Here is a 17,678-nt window from a genome sequence, read left to right as displayed (position 1 = left end):
GACCATAATCGTCTATAATTTCTAGTGTAATACTTGATGAAATTGTTTTTGTTTTTTTGTAGCTGTTTCTCAGGAGAGAAACATACTTCCGGAGCAACAGGTGAAAGATGTAGAAACGTATATTAAAAAGGTAAAAGATATACGAGATGTCCTTGCCAGGGATCACATGAAAGTGGCGTTCTTTGGTAGGTGAGTATTAGCTTTATGAATATACATACCTAATATTTCTTTACTGTCAACCAAGTATTATTTGAAGGTGGAAAAATAGTATATATTTCCTGTTCTTGTAAATAATGTGAATAGGATTTTTAAAAAAAAAACAATATACAAATATAAAACTTATCATTATCAGTGATTCGATGTATTATTATGCTGTATCTGATCAGTACGATGACCACAATGATACGAGATACATATCTAAAAACGTTCCGTGTATATAACTATGGTCATGTTCAATATTTTCCGTCACTTTTCAACGTAATCTTCGTCCACTTCCATACACCGTCGCAGTTTGTGTATCCACCATCCAGAAGCATCTTCGAAGTAATTTCAGGGTGTGTTTTTTACCCACAGGTACACTAAGACGGGTTTTCTGAGCGGAAAGCATCAGCGTCGTAATGAATCTTTCAATTTTTGAAAACTGGCAGAGGTCACTAGGAGATTATTCTTGAGAGCACAGTGAATGAGAGACCACTTCGATGTTCTTACCCTGTAAAAAGCTTCCGGGAGACCGTCTTCGACCTACCGAAGGATCTAACCATTAACCGCCCTTAACTTCAACCGATCTGTCAAAATTCTTTCCATGATGCAGTGAGAGAATCATTTAAAATTACAGATATCCGGTCCTAGCCTTCTGTCCTCTGTGACTAGGGTCTCAACAAGGGCAATATTGTCTGAGGTGGTTGCACATATTGGGTTTTCGGACCGTAGGAGATCTTCAGTTTACCCCTTCCCCTGCCCCATAAATATACTCCGCATAGTACAGTTAGAAAGAACAGTGGAATGTCCTTCAACTGATAATAATTATCGATATATTTTTCATATGTGGACGTCTTTATTAGGCACCTCTATGGTGAAATCCGTCATTTCGGGTCAGTATCAAAATGGCTTTATTGCACAGTTAAGCCTCAAACTCCAAAGCTGATTTAAATTGAATTGTATTAATGTACTCTTATTATATTTGAACTGTGGTGAAATGACACGTACTTCTGGTACGGACCTCGTAGAATCTAATATACCAATATGTATTCAGAAACGAAAGTTATCTATTTCATTTTTTTTTTTTTTTTTTTTTTCAGGAGAACATAATTGCACATATTAACAACACTCACTATGAGCATTGTAGCTAAAATGCTCTACATTCAGATCTCTTCGTTAATTTTAAGTTTTTCAAAGCATTTTTCTTTCCTATCTTACGTGAATTCCTTTGCTCTCACACACTCTAATCGACGTTCCTATCCCATTAGTTTTATCTTCTTCTATTTACTTTCAACGTGTAACACTATCACATGAACTTCATTCCAACATGGCGTCCAAACATTACCTAGATTTTTCTTTGTTCTTTAATTTTTCTTTCTCCTTACTTCCCCTACCAAGCTGAATTTTTTCAGTAGTGCTCATATTGTACTTCCTTTTTTAGTGTGTGTGATTGTTTTTACTATTTTTGTAATTCACTTTATATATAGTTTCGTGTTTTATCATTGTACTTTTCTTTATTCTGTAGACTTGCTTGTTCTCGTATTCTGTTAGTTCAGAAGGTAACAAGTTTGTTTAAGTTACCGAATTTATTCGTATAATCTCCGTTTGTTATCTTCTCTGTATTTCATTTTTTCTTAAAAATATTTTAATAAGATGTTTGTAAAAAGAGGATAATTGTTTCTGAAATTTAATATTCGATAATAAGTTATGTTGGCATTGTTTCTGTGTCGATACTGGTTTCAATTCTGGCAGGATATGCTAGTGAGCTTAAAACTGATAAAAACAAAGCATTAACTACCTTTGTCTTTTATTAAAAGAATTTATCTTGAATTATATTAATTCTTGAAAAATAATCTTTTATCTAAGAGAGGATAACCATATCACTAAAATTGTGAAAACTAAGATGGCAAAACAGGTAGTAGCTCTACACTAGCTCAGTTAATAGGTATCTTTAAAAACATTCTTTCAAGAAAACGTTCCATTAAAATTTTCTTCTAAGTCCTCAATATTCAATTTTTGTAATTTAGAATATTTATTTTCGCGAAATAAAGAGTTTTGGATATGTTCTGTGTTTTTTTCAATGTGGTTGATATTTTGATATGTAATTATATCAATATTCTTATTCCTAGAATTGAACGAAAATAACGATTGATATTGTCTTCCATTGTCTTCCAAAATAAAGATAAGAAGAAAACCAAAGTGATAAAGTGCACAAGAGCAAGACAGGAAGGGCCAAACGTGTGGCTAGAGGGAGAGAAAATCGAAGACGTTAAGACGTTCTCCTATTTAGGAAGTCTAATATCCTCAGACGGAAGAAATGAAAAAGACATAAGTTCAAGAATGGCACAGGCATTCAATAGGAAAAGAGGACTACTAACATCAAGAAATGTGTCGTTGGACGTTCGAAAACGATTTATTAAGACTGGTATGAAGCGTGGCGCTTTACGGATCAGAGACATGGCCATTGAGAAAAGCTGAAATATCCAAGCTGGAAGCATTTGAAATGAGGTGTTGGCGCAGAATGCTGCTCATATCATGGACCGAAAGGAAAAGGAACGAAGACGTACTAAAGGAAGCTAATGATGGAGGACAGATTATGAAGATAATAGGAAAAAGAAGAAACAGCATGCTTCTCTGTATTTCATTTTTTCTTAAAAATATTTTAATAAGATGTTTGTAAAAAGAGGATAATTGTTTCTGAAATTTAATATTCGATAATAAGTTATGTTAGCATTGTTTCGGGTTGCGATACAGGTTGCGATTGTGGCAGGATATGCTAGTGAGCTTAAAACTGATAAAAACAAAGCATTAACTACCTTTGTCTTTTATTAAAAGAATTTATCTTGAATTATTTTAATTTTTGAAAAATAATCTTTTATCTAAGAGAGGATAACCGTATCACTAAAATTGTGAAAACTAAGATGGCAAAACAGGTAGTAGCTCTACACTAGCTCAGTTAATAGGTATCTTTAAAAATATTCTTTCAAGAAAACGTTCCATTAAAATTTTCTTCTAAGTCCTAAATATTCAATTTTTGTAATTCAGAATATTTATTTTCGCGAAATAAAGAGTTTTGGATATGTTCTGTGTTTTTTCAGTGTGGTTGATATTTTGATTTGTAATTATATCAATATTCTTATTCCTAGAATTGAACTAAAATAACGATTGATATTGTCTTCCAAAATAAAGATAAATAAGAAGAAAACCAAAGTGATAAAGTGAGCAAGACAGGAAGGGCCAAACGTGTGGCTAGAGGGAGAGAAAATCGATGACGTTAAGACGTTCTTCTGTTTAGGAAGTCTTAATATCCTCAGACGGAAGAAATGAAAAAGACGTAAGTTCAAGAATGGCACAGGCATTCAATAGGAAAAGAGGACTGCTAACATCAAGAAATGTGTCGTTGGACGTTCGAAAACGATTTATTAAGACTGGTAAGAGTGGCGCTTTACGGATCAGAGACATGGACACTGAGAAAAGCTGAAATATCCAAGCTGAAAGCATTTGAAATGTGGTGTTGGCGCAGAATGCCGCTCATATCATGGACCGAAAGGAAAAGGAACAAAGACGTACTAAAGGAAGCTAATGAAGGACGACAGATCATGAAGATAATGGGAAAAAGAAGAAACAGCATGCTTGGCCATCTTATTCGGCACTCTGATTGGATCACCGTGTTGATAGAGGGAAAGGCAGAAGGAAAACCAGGAAGAGGAAGACCAAGGGTTGAATATCTAGATGCAGTTACGAAGAAGAGATTTTATCAAAGTATAAAACAGCTCTTTCAAGGAAGAAAAAAGTTTTAAAATTCCCATGTTGTCCACCAACCTATGATTGAGCTGAGATACAAGAATAAGTTTTCCAGTTACATTGTGGTCTAACTTCGCTCCTACCGTAAATGATGAAATCATAATGAGTCAGTGGTAGAGTACTTACTTCTTGTACAAGGGATTTCTGGCTCAATTCTGGACCATGTGAGCAACATCTTTTTCCCTAAGTTTTTCCATTTTCTTTCATATTCACATTCTCCCAATCCCGTTATGATCATTCGCTCTTTATTAGTTATCTGTTGTCTTTAACCTACAGAACATAACTATGGAACAGAGAAATAAAGAATTTATTTATTTTTGATTCTGTTGATCAGGGAACGAAATGTATTTATTATGTTATTCTTCTTTCTTCAGAACGAGCAATGGGAAAAGTACAGTTATTAATGCAATGTTACGAGATAAAATTCTGCCAAGTGGTATTGGCCATACAACAAACTGCTTCCTCCAAGTGGAAGGTTCCGAAAGTAGTGAAGCCTATCTTATCACTGCTGGTTCCAGTGAAAGGCAAAATGTAAAGGTAAGTCTCACCGTTATCATATGAAGTTAAAAACAGTCTGAATAATCTATATGAACAAACTGAACACGTAAATTGGAGATCTTCTGGTCAGTGATATCATTCGTCCAGACAGGGTAGTCAAGTAGTTTCCAGGTTATTTGATAATACATAAAATCAGGCTAATGCTGGCGGGTCGTGTGCTAATCCTTGTGTCGAAAAGTCATTAAGAGATAGAGCTCAAATTCTTAAAACTGGAGAACTTAAAGTTCTACTATAGCTCATCGTAATTATAATAATTTGTTAGTTTGTAGCTTAAAATGTGCGAATAATCGAATGAAATATTCGTGGCTGTGAATAAAATCCAACAGATTGCGAGTTTCCATTGCGTATTTGTAAGTACTAATTTCGATTGCTTTACACAGGGTGCGGAAAAACATAACCGTTAACCTACCGGAGATATTCTTTATTAAATTTTAAAAAGTCAGGTATCAAAAGACTTTTACCACTTATTCAACTTACTTTACTGAAGTCCATTCTGTTTGTACAATACGATTGCGAACGTGAGTATTTAGATTAATGGTGGGCACAAAAACTGTTTGTAGAAGAAAGGGAAAAACGAAATCAGTTTTTGAAAACTATCGGTTTGGTTTTCCTATCGAAACTAGTTTGTTTTCTATCAAAAAGCGGGTTGATTTTTTTTTTTAAATCAAAACCGAAATGTCTGTTTTTCTCCTAACCTGTTCGATTTTCTATCAAAACCGAAGTGTCATTTTTTCTACAAACCGGTTTCCTGTATATATATATATATATATATATATATATATATACAAACTGTTTTTCCCATTCCTAATTCAGATAGAATTTGTACTATGTAATTTCTCAAACCGCTTGCCACATTTTGCGCAACCAAATGATACGAAAAACCTTACAGTACCAATGTGTTTATCCCAGCGAAATTATTTCGAGTTCTGCTCTTATTCCTGGTTGCTCCAAGTGTGGAAATTAATGAATTCACTAAACTTACATATTTATTTGTGCATAACTAATATTAAATAAAATTTACCGCTCACATCTGCCATAAAAATACCACAAATCTAAATAAATGAAGTACCAAACTTGTAGTTTATGAACTGTCAAACCATTACTTTATGAAATGAAAATGTCTTTATTGAAGCATGCGAGGTTCAGCCATGGCTGCTCTACCACCTAACCTTGTCAAAAGAGTACAATATTAAACATTACATATCGAAAGGAACAGAAAAAAACTTAAAAAAAAATAAAAAAAATAAAAAATAAAAAATACAAGTAAAAGAATAAATCAGAAAATAAACAAGTGACATATGCAATAAAAAGTATCAAGTACTTTACACAAAACAATCCGTGTGGATTTTATTATTTTATAACTGTATGGCCAGTTGCTCCACTATCTGAGCTTTGTGCTTAATGTGACTAAATAAGAAGTTAAAACTTCATGTAACTTAAATTTTTGAATGTAACCATTGGTAGTACTCCCTTTAAACGAAATCATTTATAACTTTTCCATTGATTGAATGAAAGTAACCCAATTCTTATCATGGTTACCTTCATCCTAATTTAACTTGAATTTCTTCATTCTTATTATTCAAACTTATTCTTATGTTTCAAACTTATTCCTTTCGATATGTAATGTTTTTTTAATAGCTTTCCCAATGGGTATTATTTCGCTGGGATAAACATTTGTCACTAAGGTTAGTTACATCATTTAATTCTAATACCAATTGTGAGTGAATTGGAGTGGCAGGATATTATCCACCGGAGTTGTTATTATTATTATTATTATTATTATTATTATTATTATTATTATTATTATTATTATTATTATTATTATTCACGTTAACTTGCAGATTCCGTAACCCATTGAGTAAGTAAATAAGTTATATGTTAAGTTAGTCCTTATGTGTACGGTAATGGAGATGTTTTTGCATACTCATCCATTATACTAGCCCATTCTGCAGTATGTGGAGGATTCAATATTAAAGTGCAATTAGACGAGAAGTGTAGATCCTGTTAAAGATCGTAACAATAAGTTCAAATACATATTTGTAACCATTTCTTCTAGTTTTGTAATAATGTGCCATTTCACTGTTCTCTCTGCAGTCCGTTGGTCAGCTAGCACATGCGTTGTGCAAAGAGAAGCTAGGCGAGAGTCAACTTGTGAGGATATTTTGGCCGAAGGAAAAATGCCTTTTGCTCAGGGATGATGTGGTGTTTGTGGACTCTCCAGGTATTGATGTTTCACCCAATCTAGATGAATGGATTGATAAACACTGCCTGGATGCTGACGTGTTCGTTTTGGTAGCTAATGCTGAATCCACGTTAATGGTTACGGTATGTACGATTAGTATTATTATCATTGATATTTGTATGTGAATCAATTAACAACTTCAAATATGTATTAGATAACACTCTTAATAAATTCTACAATATTCTTATTGTTTAACGGAAAAAGAAATATGTTTAAAAATAACATACAGAATGCTGAACAAAATTACGAATGGTGATCAAAAAGTAAGGTTACAAAGCCTATAGTGAAACGTGTAGGCATTATTTCATACAACCAATACAGCCAACTATTATTTCATACAACAAATACACCCAACAGATAGTACATAATTAGGTTACTTTTCGACTTAGTCGCCATATTGGTTGAGACACTTGTCGTATCGTGTGATGAGTTTGAAGAATCCTTCCTGGTAAAAATCCTGTCCTTGCGTATTCAGCCACGCTGTCACGAAGTGTTTCACCTTCTGGTCTGAAGCAAAGCAACGGCCTCCTATGTGCTCTTTCAAGTGCGGGAACGATGTGAAAGTCGCTTGGAACGAGGTCTGGGGTGTAGAGAGCCTAAATCAGCTCCTCCACACGAGCTGTCTTCAGATCTATTGATGCCGTGCTGGGTCGGCCAGTACGCTCCTCGTCGATGACGTTTTCTCTATCAGCCGCAAACTTTCGACACCATTCTGTGACACGCTGACAAGACATTAGTCTTTCTGTAAACCTCTACCAGCTGCCGGTGAACTTCAGCCGCGGTTACATGTTTCGCTCACAGGAATAAAATAACTGAGCGGACTTCTTTGAGAGTCCAGTTTTTAAAACGAGTAGCCATTTGTGTTTACCTACAACTAACGCCGTAGGTGGCGGGTGGCTGAAACTGAACAGTTGCCAACTCCATGTATTAAAATTAGCACACACTCCTCATTCCTCTATAACTCTTCAAGAAATTAGAAATAGCGGCCTTGTAACCTTAGTTTCTGATCATCCCTCGTATATGGATAGGTATTTGGTAAAACCTTTGTAGTCCTCGAGGAAATTAGAAAAAAACGAAATAATTTTGGAAACCTAAATAATTATGATGTGCGGGAACCGTGCAACCTATTAAGGTGAAACTGATAGTAAAGTATACCTTCATCATGCTTTTCATTATGACATCTGCAAGAATAAAATACAGCCCAAAGTTATGATAAAGGCTAAAACATGGTCTAAACATAAGACTGTATCATATCAGTCGATAGATCACCTTGACCTGATCCAAATTTAGATGCTTGAAGGTACTCATACATAGTTTTTGAGAAAAGAAAAGTAATTATGATGCTAAAGAATTGAAAAGTTGAAGAAAATCTAGCCAAAACAACGGTAACTGACAAGTTTTCCATTGGCATTTGCTCAATTCTCAACGACAAACACACACCAAATGTAACAGGACAGAACACGAAACAGTGAATGGCATTCAGTAGAGAAACCACAATGCTTCGGCCTGCGACAGTGGCGGCACTGAAATGCAATATATACGCCGACCTTTCCAACGAAAAAGTAATTCACATGATACAAGACAAGGGCTTGAACACGAACTCTGTACTAGAATATCAAACCGCCAATACTTGTTGTTCTTATATCGTTCATTGTCAGTAATAATAATAGCTGAAACTGACTGACAGACTGTTTATTTATGTACTGTGTTGTGTATGTGTATATATATATAAAGTACACCATTAAGTATCAGATTGTATCGATTTTTCTTTCTTCTAATGGTGATATGTACTCCTAACAGTGTGACACCCATAATCCCAGCTTTGACGCACATATTGTAAGAACTGAATGTAAATATTAGTGAACTTCAGTGAACACAGTTTTTGTGTCGTATCTTGCGCGTAGTGCACATTATGAAGATTACACGAATCTATCGCTTATCTGCCAGGTCGAAAAGAAAAGTATTCTATTCGATGAGAACCTATGCCTTTCGTGGTTTATAATTTTGAAATTTGATTAGGATTAGAATCATATTTCTCGACTTCCAACATCAATGGACATGTTAGACCGTCACATATGAGGGATGGCGTTCCTTGACGATCACACTAGCCGGGGAATTGAGAAGGAAGGAAGCGGTCTGGGACCATTATGGTAGGTACTATCCCAGCATTTGGCTAATGCGAATGAGGGAAAACCTCACTCGGGATTGCTGACCTACGAAAGCTGTTGCAGCTTTCCGCTCGAATGTCTCCACCGGGAATCGAACCTGGGACCGCTCGCACTAAAGAAATTTGAAAGTTGAGAACGGTTTTCTTTTTTCTAATCGACACTCTGATCTTGAGTTCTGAAATAAATATGTTCTTACTTTAAAAAAAAAAAAAAAAAAAATCTTGTAAATGTTTTGTTCCTGTGCTTTTATCATCATCTCAGAAAACAGAAAATGATGTTGCCGGAAACTTGCTTCATGAGATAAATTTATATAAATTTCTTGCTTTTCTTTACAAGTAGTATGAATAGCTTTTAAACTTTAATTTTGTTCAACTATAATATTGTTGTACAATCAACGACAAAAGTTCTTTCCGTCTGGTAAAATTTATTTTGGGAATAACGGTGGTATGGTTGGCACATACAGAAAATTATATTCTTTTTTAATTTACTGAAAGCTATACTCAAACTGTCCTTTCATTCTAATTACGAAAGGACAATTTACGAAAGTAATTTCACTAAATGGGAGGAACTTTTGTCGCTGACTGTACAAAAGATTAGACTTGTATAATTCAATAAACAACACCTAGCTGAAGAAAATGAGGTGTTTGAGTGTAAGTTCTCATGCGTAATTTTTGGAGAAAAACAAACTAATTTTTGTGGTGCTTAAAAAGTATGTCGTTCGTTACGAATAACTGATTTTTTTTTTTTTTTACTTTGCTGGAATAGATTTTTTGTGGTCTATGTATATATAAATAAAAATAGACTTAAGTAGTAAATTATAATTATTGTTGTTTTTCTCGCAACGGTGACATACACTTCTAACAGTAACGCACATACTACTAATACTAAAAATTAGTTTTACCCTTAAATTAATTCTGAAAATTATTCCATTTTCCAGGAGAAGAACTTCTTCCATAAGGTATCAACGAGGTTGTCCAAACCAAATATTTTTATTTTAAATAACCGATGGGACGCATCTGCTTCTGAACCAGAGTTCCTTGATCAGGTAATACTTACTGTATATTTTTCCATATCTGAATCTCAGTTCTATTTTAATTTTTATCCTCTTTTTTACAACTTTCAACTAGATGCATGCTCCATGCAGCATTACTAAATGAAGACTTGTAGACCCCCCTGTAAACTATTTCCAGTTAATTGATTGAATAAGTAAATTAGTAGCGAAATTTAGTTATTTGGACTCTGATAAGATTGATTTTACTGTATTCAGTGTTTCGGTATGTGTGTGCTGTGTGTGAAAAAGGTTCCAGGGGTGCTGCATTGGCTTATTTTAAAGCACTTAACATGTTAAGTGCAATGTTGAGAGGGTGATATCAGGTTACGGTGTGTGAATACAGTGCTATATGTTTTCTTTCGTAGTTGTGCCCCTGATTCTTGAACATGTGTCAAGTAGGATTTGTGTTGGACGAACACTATGTGCGTGTGTTTTCTCAGGATTTTGCCATTCCCTCCCACTTTCTTCATTCCAACATTTCAATTCATTATCTTCATCATCGTCTACATGACAATCGTGGGACGTAAAATTGAAAGATCTCATTTTTCTTTCGTGGTATTTCCAATCATATCGTTTCATAAATTAATATGATGAGGCATGGGCATATCTTAAAAGTCTTCATTTGCGTATATTGAGAGTGATTGGAGGTTGAATTTTTAATTTATACTTTCGAATGGCGATAGTAGGGAAAAAATGCCCCCTGCATACCGGAAAGGTCTTTCGAAATCCGTGCGTCTAGATGTATGTACACTTGCCTAGAGGTCATAATGTTCAACGTATCCGGACGAAATTATACATATATTTATGATATCTTCCACGATTTTCTTCCTATTTCAAAAGTAAGAAAAAAAAAATGTTTACTCTTGGAAGTAAAGTTCTCTTCGGACGGTTTTCTTCTTCTTCTTCTTCTTCTTCTTCTTCTTTTTTTTTTTTAAATATTTTGTTGATCAATATAAATAAAACTGAAGGTAATCTTTTTCTTGATCGTTTGGGGGGAACAATGGCTCAGTGGTAGAGCGCTTACCTCTGATGTGTGGAGTCCCTAGGTTCGAACCCCGGCCAAATAAGTTTGTGGTGGACAAATAGTGCTCGTTGCTTTTCTCGGGTTACTTTCGTTTCCTTCCACTTTCTCATTCCGTCAATTCTTGTATCATCTTTCACTCGCTGTAATCATCATCTCCCTTAGCCTAACGGGCATAATGATAAACTTTAAACTCAAAGATTTCATTTTTCTTTTTCGTGATCGGATCACAGGAAAACTGCTTAACCAATTGACATGAAGTGTGAAACACGTTTAGTACCTACCTCCGAACTGTGTTTTATCCTGTCATTGTCTTAAAATGTGTATTGTAAGTGGAAGGAGGACTTGGCGCTAGCGGAAGTTCAAAATATATGCTATAACACTATCCGTTTTTCATTTTACATACTATAAAATATCTTCGATTTTTTATTAACATAGACTTGCAATATAAACCATACATTGCCAGCGAGGAAACGAGCAAATGTAGGAAGGAGAACTAGTCATGCTTTGTCCAATGACAGAATAGTAGAGTAAGAATAAATCACACCGAAGGTGTTAGACGGCAATGGTAATGAAGTGAATGTATTTAGCAATTTGGTCGAGCTGCACTCACCATCCATTTTCGATTGAAATGTGCATCTTGCGGAGGAAGGGAGTTCATATACGCCTTTCAAATATTTCTCATAAGCCTATTCCCCACACAAAGGCGTTCAGCTAGTACTTCATATTTTTTTTTTCATTAATAACTAAAATATGGCATGACTAATTTTTCATAAAAATATCCACAACAGGTAGTTTGTGGAAGAATAGTTTTTTTCTTTCTTTCTTCACAAAAGTTTTTTCTAAAGGGACACATTTAAATATATGCTTCATTAGTATCTCTGCTATATGGTGTGTCAGTTTCCATAAAACATCTTCAAGTAGTTGTTTACTTATGGCGTGAAATTTTGTCGGATGTTTTTTTGAAAAACACTCTAGTTGGTTTTATTGATAGTTCGTAAATATTTCTTTAACATCCCTAAATAGGGAATTAGTCATTTCTCATGGGAAAGTACACCAGTGATAGCTTACTTATAGTAAGTTTTCTTCAAACAAAGTTTTTCAGATTCAAATACCTCGGCTAAAATTTTGTCTGGATTTTGTAAATAAATGTTTGCAGTGGCCTGTACCTTTTATTGGGTTAGTGATACATTTTATGGTTCAGCCGGTGCGGTACAATGGGACTCCAATCCAATTTTCCTTAAGGAGATTGATTTGAAGTATTCGCATTCTGTGTTGTGGCTTAATTATAGTCTTCATATCTTGAGGCGAAGGACCTTGGGTTCGATCCTGAGCTATAATGAGGTTTTGATTGGACAATATCGTCGATTTTCTCCACTTGATTTCATTTCCTGAGTTCTTTAAACTTCACTCTTTTTCTTTAGACCAGTGATTAGCAAACAGTCGATCGCGAGCTACTAGTAGCACATGGGACACTTTCCATAGATCGCGTTAGCGCTCTGGTTGGCTAACCTTGATTCCTATAACAGGGTGTCTATCGGTCACGAAAGTCACAAATGTCACGAAATCAGAAAACGGTCATGAAAGTCACGAAATTTAGCTTTTTTTAACGATTTTTTTAACTGTACAAATGTAAGTACAGATTGGAAAATTTCATTCTATAAAACGTCAAAAAATCACCGCTAGAAATGTCTATGGTCGGCTTTAGACGCTACCAAATCGCAAGCAAAGTACGTTTCTATCGCATGGATGAAAATTCGGCCTAATTTGTACCCAAATTCGCTCTTGAAAATGTTAGGAAATTTTATGATTTTGTGAAGAAAAGGTCACGAAAAAGTCACGAAATTTCATTTTGGAATTTTAGTAGACACCCTGTATAAGATTAATTCTTTGATTTATGTTTTTGTTGTAAGTTGGTAGTCCTTTTGGTTGGTAGCTCACAGCAGGATTTAAAAACGGTACGGTAGCTCAGAAGCTTCGTAAGTTGGATGGCACTGCTTTAAACCATGACAGAACCATGAGAACGAAGAATTTAGTTACATTCAAATCTTATTAGATTTAAATAACAGGGAGCTGTACTAAAGACAACCATTTAGAAAGATTTATTAAATGGATTGCGCTTTCAAGTGTTACTATACAGGTACTTTTTAACGTTTGATATAACAATAATAATAAAAACATAATACTTCGTTGTAATTTCACGAAATTTGCATATTGTGGAAACTTTTTTTTTTTTTTTTTTTTTTTATACGAATTCTATTTCATATTGTGTTGTATTTTGGGGTTTATAAAAGAGTGAAGTGTTTCTGTTTATAATACAAGACCGTAAAGATAATAAATGAGATATGTATACTTGCCACAGCAAGTTCGTCACTGAACGAGTTATCAGTGCTATTGATTTATTTTTGTCTGAAGTATTAGTTCCTTATTAGTATTATTCTCTAAATAGCCATAATAAGAACTTGTAATTGAAATTAATTCTAAATGAAATTCACTGTTCTTGAGGACTTAAAGGAACATTAAAATAGTAATTTAAGTTTTTCCCGTTTTTCCAAAGCAACGTAATGAACAATTAGAGGTAAGACTTCTTGTAACTTTTTTTTTTTTTTTATGTGTGTGCTTAATGCTTCACCATTTCCTAATGCGTTTCTTCGGGTTCTATATACACACTTTTCATTTTTAAAAATAGGATTCTTGTAATCGCAGCTCTTACGTAGATACATATATATAAACAATATGAAGAATTATGCGCTGGGGATGGTAATTTAAAGGCTGTAATTGTTGGAAAAGTTATCATTTAGTTTTGCTGCTATGTTATTTCTGATTTGTTGCTTGGGATTAGTTGGAAGAACTTGACTGAAGCAAGACATTATCAATCCCCATTATTAGTGCACGATACTACTGTTTATAGATTCATTCTGTATGAGAAACTTCTGCCGACTGAACTATTCTTTTTGTAGAAAATATCGTCGATAGGATTAGCATGTTGAAAAAATGACAAAAAGTGATAGTACATTGTTTGCATTTCAAAGTTACTTGCACGCCATTATCACGCTTGCATAACTTACATACACTTTGCAATGAATGTGAATCTTCATGAAATAGCACTCGAAGATAAACTGGAGACAATAGTTGATTTTATAGAAATCATTATCTTGTTGAGCTTTCGGTGACTTCCTCAGTCATCAGTCCCAGAAAGTAGTTGACATAGTGAAAATGGCTGGGTGAGTTGTCTAAAGCTAAGTGACTGTCGAAAATGAGCGAATTCCTGCGAAGGCTTTTATAATTCATTCTCCGTATAAACACAACTTCTACAGTTATGTACTTAAGTGTATAGTCGTTTTGAAAAAGGAGTAGGGCAGACTGTATCACTCATATTGGTTGCAAAGGATCCTTAGTTCGATCCCAGGCCATGGGAGTTTGTAGTTAGCAAAATCTTACACGTGTTTTTTTCTTTGCTCCTCCTTTTTTCCCCCTCCATATGCTTATTCTACTAATTGAGCTCATTCGTAGCTAAGCGGTTAGCTTACACACCTTTGGCGTGAGAGTCCCGGGTGCGTTTCCCGTTGAGAGCTCAAGTGGTTCGGATTTCTGTTGAGTCAATCATTAAGTCCCGCCTCATATAGCCTCGCTTCTGAAAGAGACGTTAAACTCAAAATCTGCTCAACTCAATTATTCTCTAATCATTTGCTTATCTTTAGCCTACAGGGCGAGCCGTAGGTCTTATTTCAATTCGAAAAGAGGGTTTGGAGGGGGAAGGGAAGAAAATGCACACTTTTTTTTTAAGTATGTATGCACGTCTTTTGATTTGCAAAGAGAGTAGTATTACGTTTTGTTCATTATTGATTTATTTATTTTTAAATGTTTCTACATTTAGCTGGCCTTTTAACAAGATAATTAAGTCTTAACAACAGTTGCGCAATGTTAAATCACCAACCATTTAAGCGTAGTATCGTGATTTGGATCTCAGTATTCATGGATGTATTAGGTGTTTACATGTTTTTCTTTAATCATTTCATAACAATAACTTCGTATTTAACATTATGAATACTGGACCTCTGTTCATAAATGAAATCAGTGGTACGGGCGGGAAAATTCAAAATACATACAGAGCTATTTTCAAACGGTTGTAGGTCATGCGCTAATAGATGTAGATTCACGAAACACGAAGTATTTTGCGCAGAACAGATGAAAATTCCGTGATAAGTATGGTGTACGACATCTGATGGACTGAATAGTGGGGGGTGGAGGGGGGACAGATTTATCACAATTTTCAGTGAAAATTTGAAGATCTCTCTCCTATTCCATCCGGTCACCTCCATCAAACTTGACGATGCACACAAAATATACAGAACATTGAATTGTTCTGTAGGATGCTTACAATAAGATATAGCAGTAGTGTAATCATATGATACGCAACGCGTTGAGGACATCCCTACAGTAAATGCATAGATGCCACTAAATACAGGAGGGAAATTTAGAAAAAAAAGTTATTTTCAAATTATTGTAAATCAGGCCCTAATATAAACATAAATTCATAAAAATTGAACTCATGTCTGTGTTCTGAGTAAATGCAAGTACTTAATTTTAATACCGGAAAAGTTGACATTAGCAAGACTATTATATGTCAATATCACGGTATCCTGATTGGGATAGTCTGAACACAGGGCCTTATATGGAAGTATCGCGATATTGGGAACAACTCGGTTTAGAAAAGGAATACATAACGTGAAACCGAAACATTGAACCAGAAAAGGAGTATTGGAAACCAGGGCTGAATTGGAAAACTTAAGAAACTTAATTTGAAGCTTGTTCAATAAGCTTATACAAAGGATGGAATCTGCTACTTACGTGAGCCTCGATTCCCGAACTCCGAACCAGGCTGGGACTTGAAGCTGGCTAATTGGCGGGTACACAAATTATTCGATTTAAAAAAGACCATGCTGTAGGTGCCAACTGCATGTTATTTCTTGTCGGCAAGCACTCAACCTTGCTTCTGTTAAAGAGTTTTTTTTAAAGCACAGGAGTTTCGTTTTTCATGATTGTATGTGTAATCATTCGAATATATATGGTGGTACATGATTATTAAACTGTTGTTAATGACTCGTGATAAAATAACTGTTAGTCAGGTCGGAAAAAGTGATCAATTTAAGTAAGCGTTGTTGTTATTTAATACAGAAAACAAGATATTACTCACACCATTTACAATATATATTTACACAGATTAAAATATGTGTTCTCACTTCAAGTTTTCACAATATTTAGGCCATCTCTACTCCAGGTACAATATAAGTCTGAAAATCTCTGTATTACATTTTGTTGTACCTAGTCCTGTAAAATAAAAACAGCATCAGGTATTCCAAAAACTACAATATGTCAGCTCAATACTTAAAAGTTTTGTTTCCAATCACTTTCAAGAACTAAAGGGTATTTTACATGAATTGTTTTTACATACAAATCCAGTATCACTCACCGTTAATTCCTTCCGTGAAATTATGAAGGTTAATCATGACAGTTATTTCCTTATGTTGTGTGAATTCTTCTTTAATTGTAATGTACTCATTCACTTTTCACTGGAGTAACATTTTAATTTTAAAACTTGACACTTAGGTTGAATTATTACTTGAATTCTGCTTCCCAAGCAAAAGATTTTAATTATTATGAGCATGTATTTTTACATAAGTATATAGAGTGATAAAATGTAGAACAGCCGCAAATCGAACCCGTGTCTTCGACCTACCGTGCTGATGCTAATCAGTCCGCACTTTGGTTTAATTTTCGGCTCAGTTCACATTTTTCAGTTCTTTGAACTTTTATCGAATACCCGTCTATAAAAGATATGGTTTAGGGAAATTAATTTCTCTCACTTTCTTATACGATAAAGAATAATGAGTGTCTTTTGGCCGAAGATTATTTTAAGACAAGACTAAAGAGTAATTTTTAATACTGTTTTTAATAAGGATAAGTATCCTTATTTGCCTAATTTCTTGTTAGTGCATTTTCAAGCTTTTTGTCTAAATAAAGCTGGAAAGTATAGGCTTCTTGGTTACTTTGTATAAAATCGAAGCTTTTATTGAGCATTGTTATTATTATTACAAATGCATGCGGTGCGGTGCTTTTCTAAACTTATTTATATTATCCAAATTCACGTATGCTTTTTTTCTTAATTCGTATATCAATAGTATGTGCATGGTATCACTGAGCTTATGGGTTGCACCTATTTATTTATTTATTTAGTTAGTTAGTTGTAGTAGGAAAACTTAGGCATTTATTTGACTTGTTTTATAGGTGAGAGGGCAGCATATGGAGAGGACAGTGGACTTTCTGGTGAAAGAACTGAAGGTTTGCACTAGAGAAGAAGCTACTGAGCGCATTTTCTTTGTATCAGCGAAGGAAGTATTGCAAGCACGTCTCCAGGAACAGAAAGGTCAACCTGCACATAGTAAGTAGATGAACACGTTCTGAGAGCTGTTTTCTGTATCAAAGTGAAAATTACTGTTTGTAAAAGAATATGCCTATGGATGCTATAAGATACTTAATAACTATGTCTGTACCTTATTCCACGAATGTTGATTAGATATTTGCTCAGTTTCAGTATTGTCTCACACTTTCTTCAGGAACACTTTTGAAATAGTA

At 34.5% G+C, this 17,678-nt stretch overlaps 1 protein-coding gene across 3 annotated transcripts in view; it reads left to right on the top strand.

Moving 5' to 3' along the window:
- Positions 1 to 17,678, top strand: part of Marf (Mitochondrial assembly regulatory factor) — a 71,361-nt gene that overhangs the window by 23,094 nt on the left and 30,589 nt on the right. For all 3 annotated transcript variants that reach the window (XM_081739623.1, XM_081739626.1, XM_081739625.1), the window contains 5 exons: positions 63 to 189; positions 4,377 to 4,539; positions 6,655 to 6,885; positions 9,908 to 10,015; positions 17,331 to 17,484. In XM_081739623.1, coding sequence (XP_081595749.1) covers positions 63 to 189; positions 4,377 to 4,539; positions 6,655 to 6,885; positions 9,908 to 10,015; positions 17,331 to 17,484 — 783 coding nt within the window. The remainder of the gene's footprint in view (positions 1 to 62; positions 190 to 4,376; positions 4,540 to 6,654; positions 6,886 to 9,907; positions 10,016 to 17,330; positions 17,485 to 17,678) is intronic.

Source organism: Thermobia domestica, chromosome 15, assembly GCF_964235325.1.
Source record: "Thermobia domestica chromosome 15, izTheDome1.hap1.1, whole genome shotgun sequence".
In the NCBI taxonomy this organism is placed as follows: Eukaryota; Metazoa; Arthropoda; class Insecta; order Zygentoma; family Lepismatidae; genus Thermobia; species Thermobia domestica.
The sequence above is the reverse complement of the archived record's forward strand: the minus strand, read 5'-3'. Positions and strand labels throughout refer to the sequence as shown.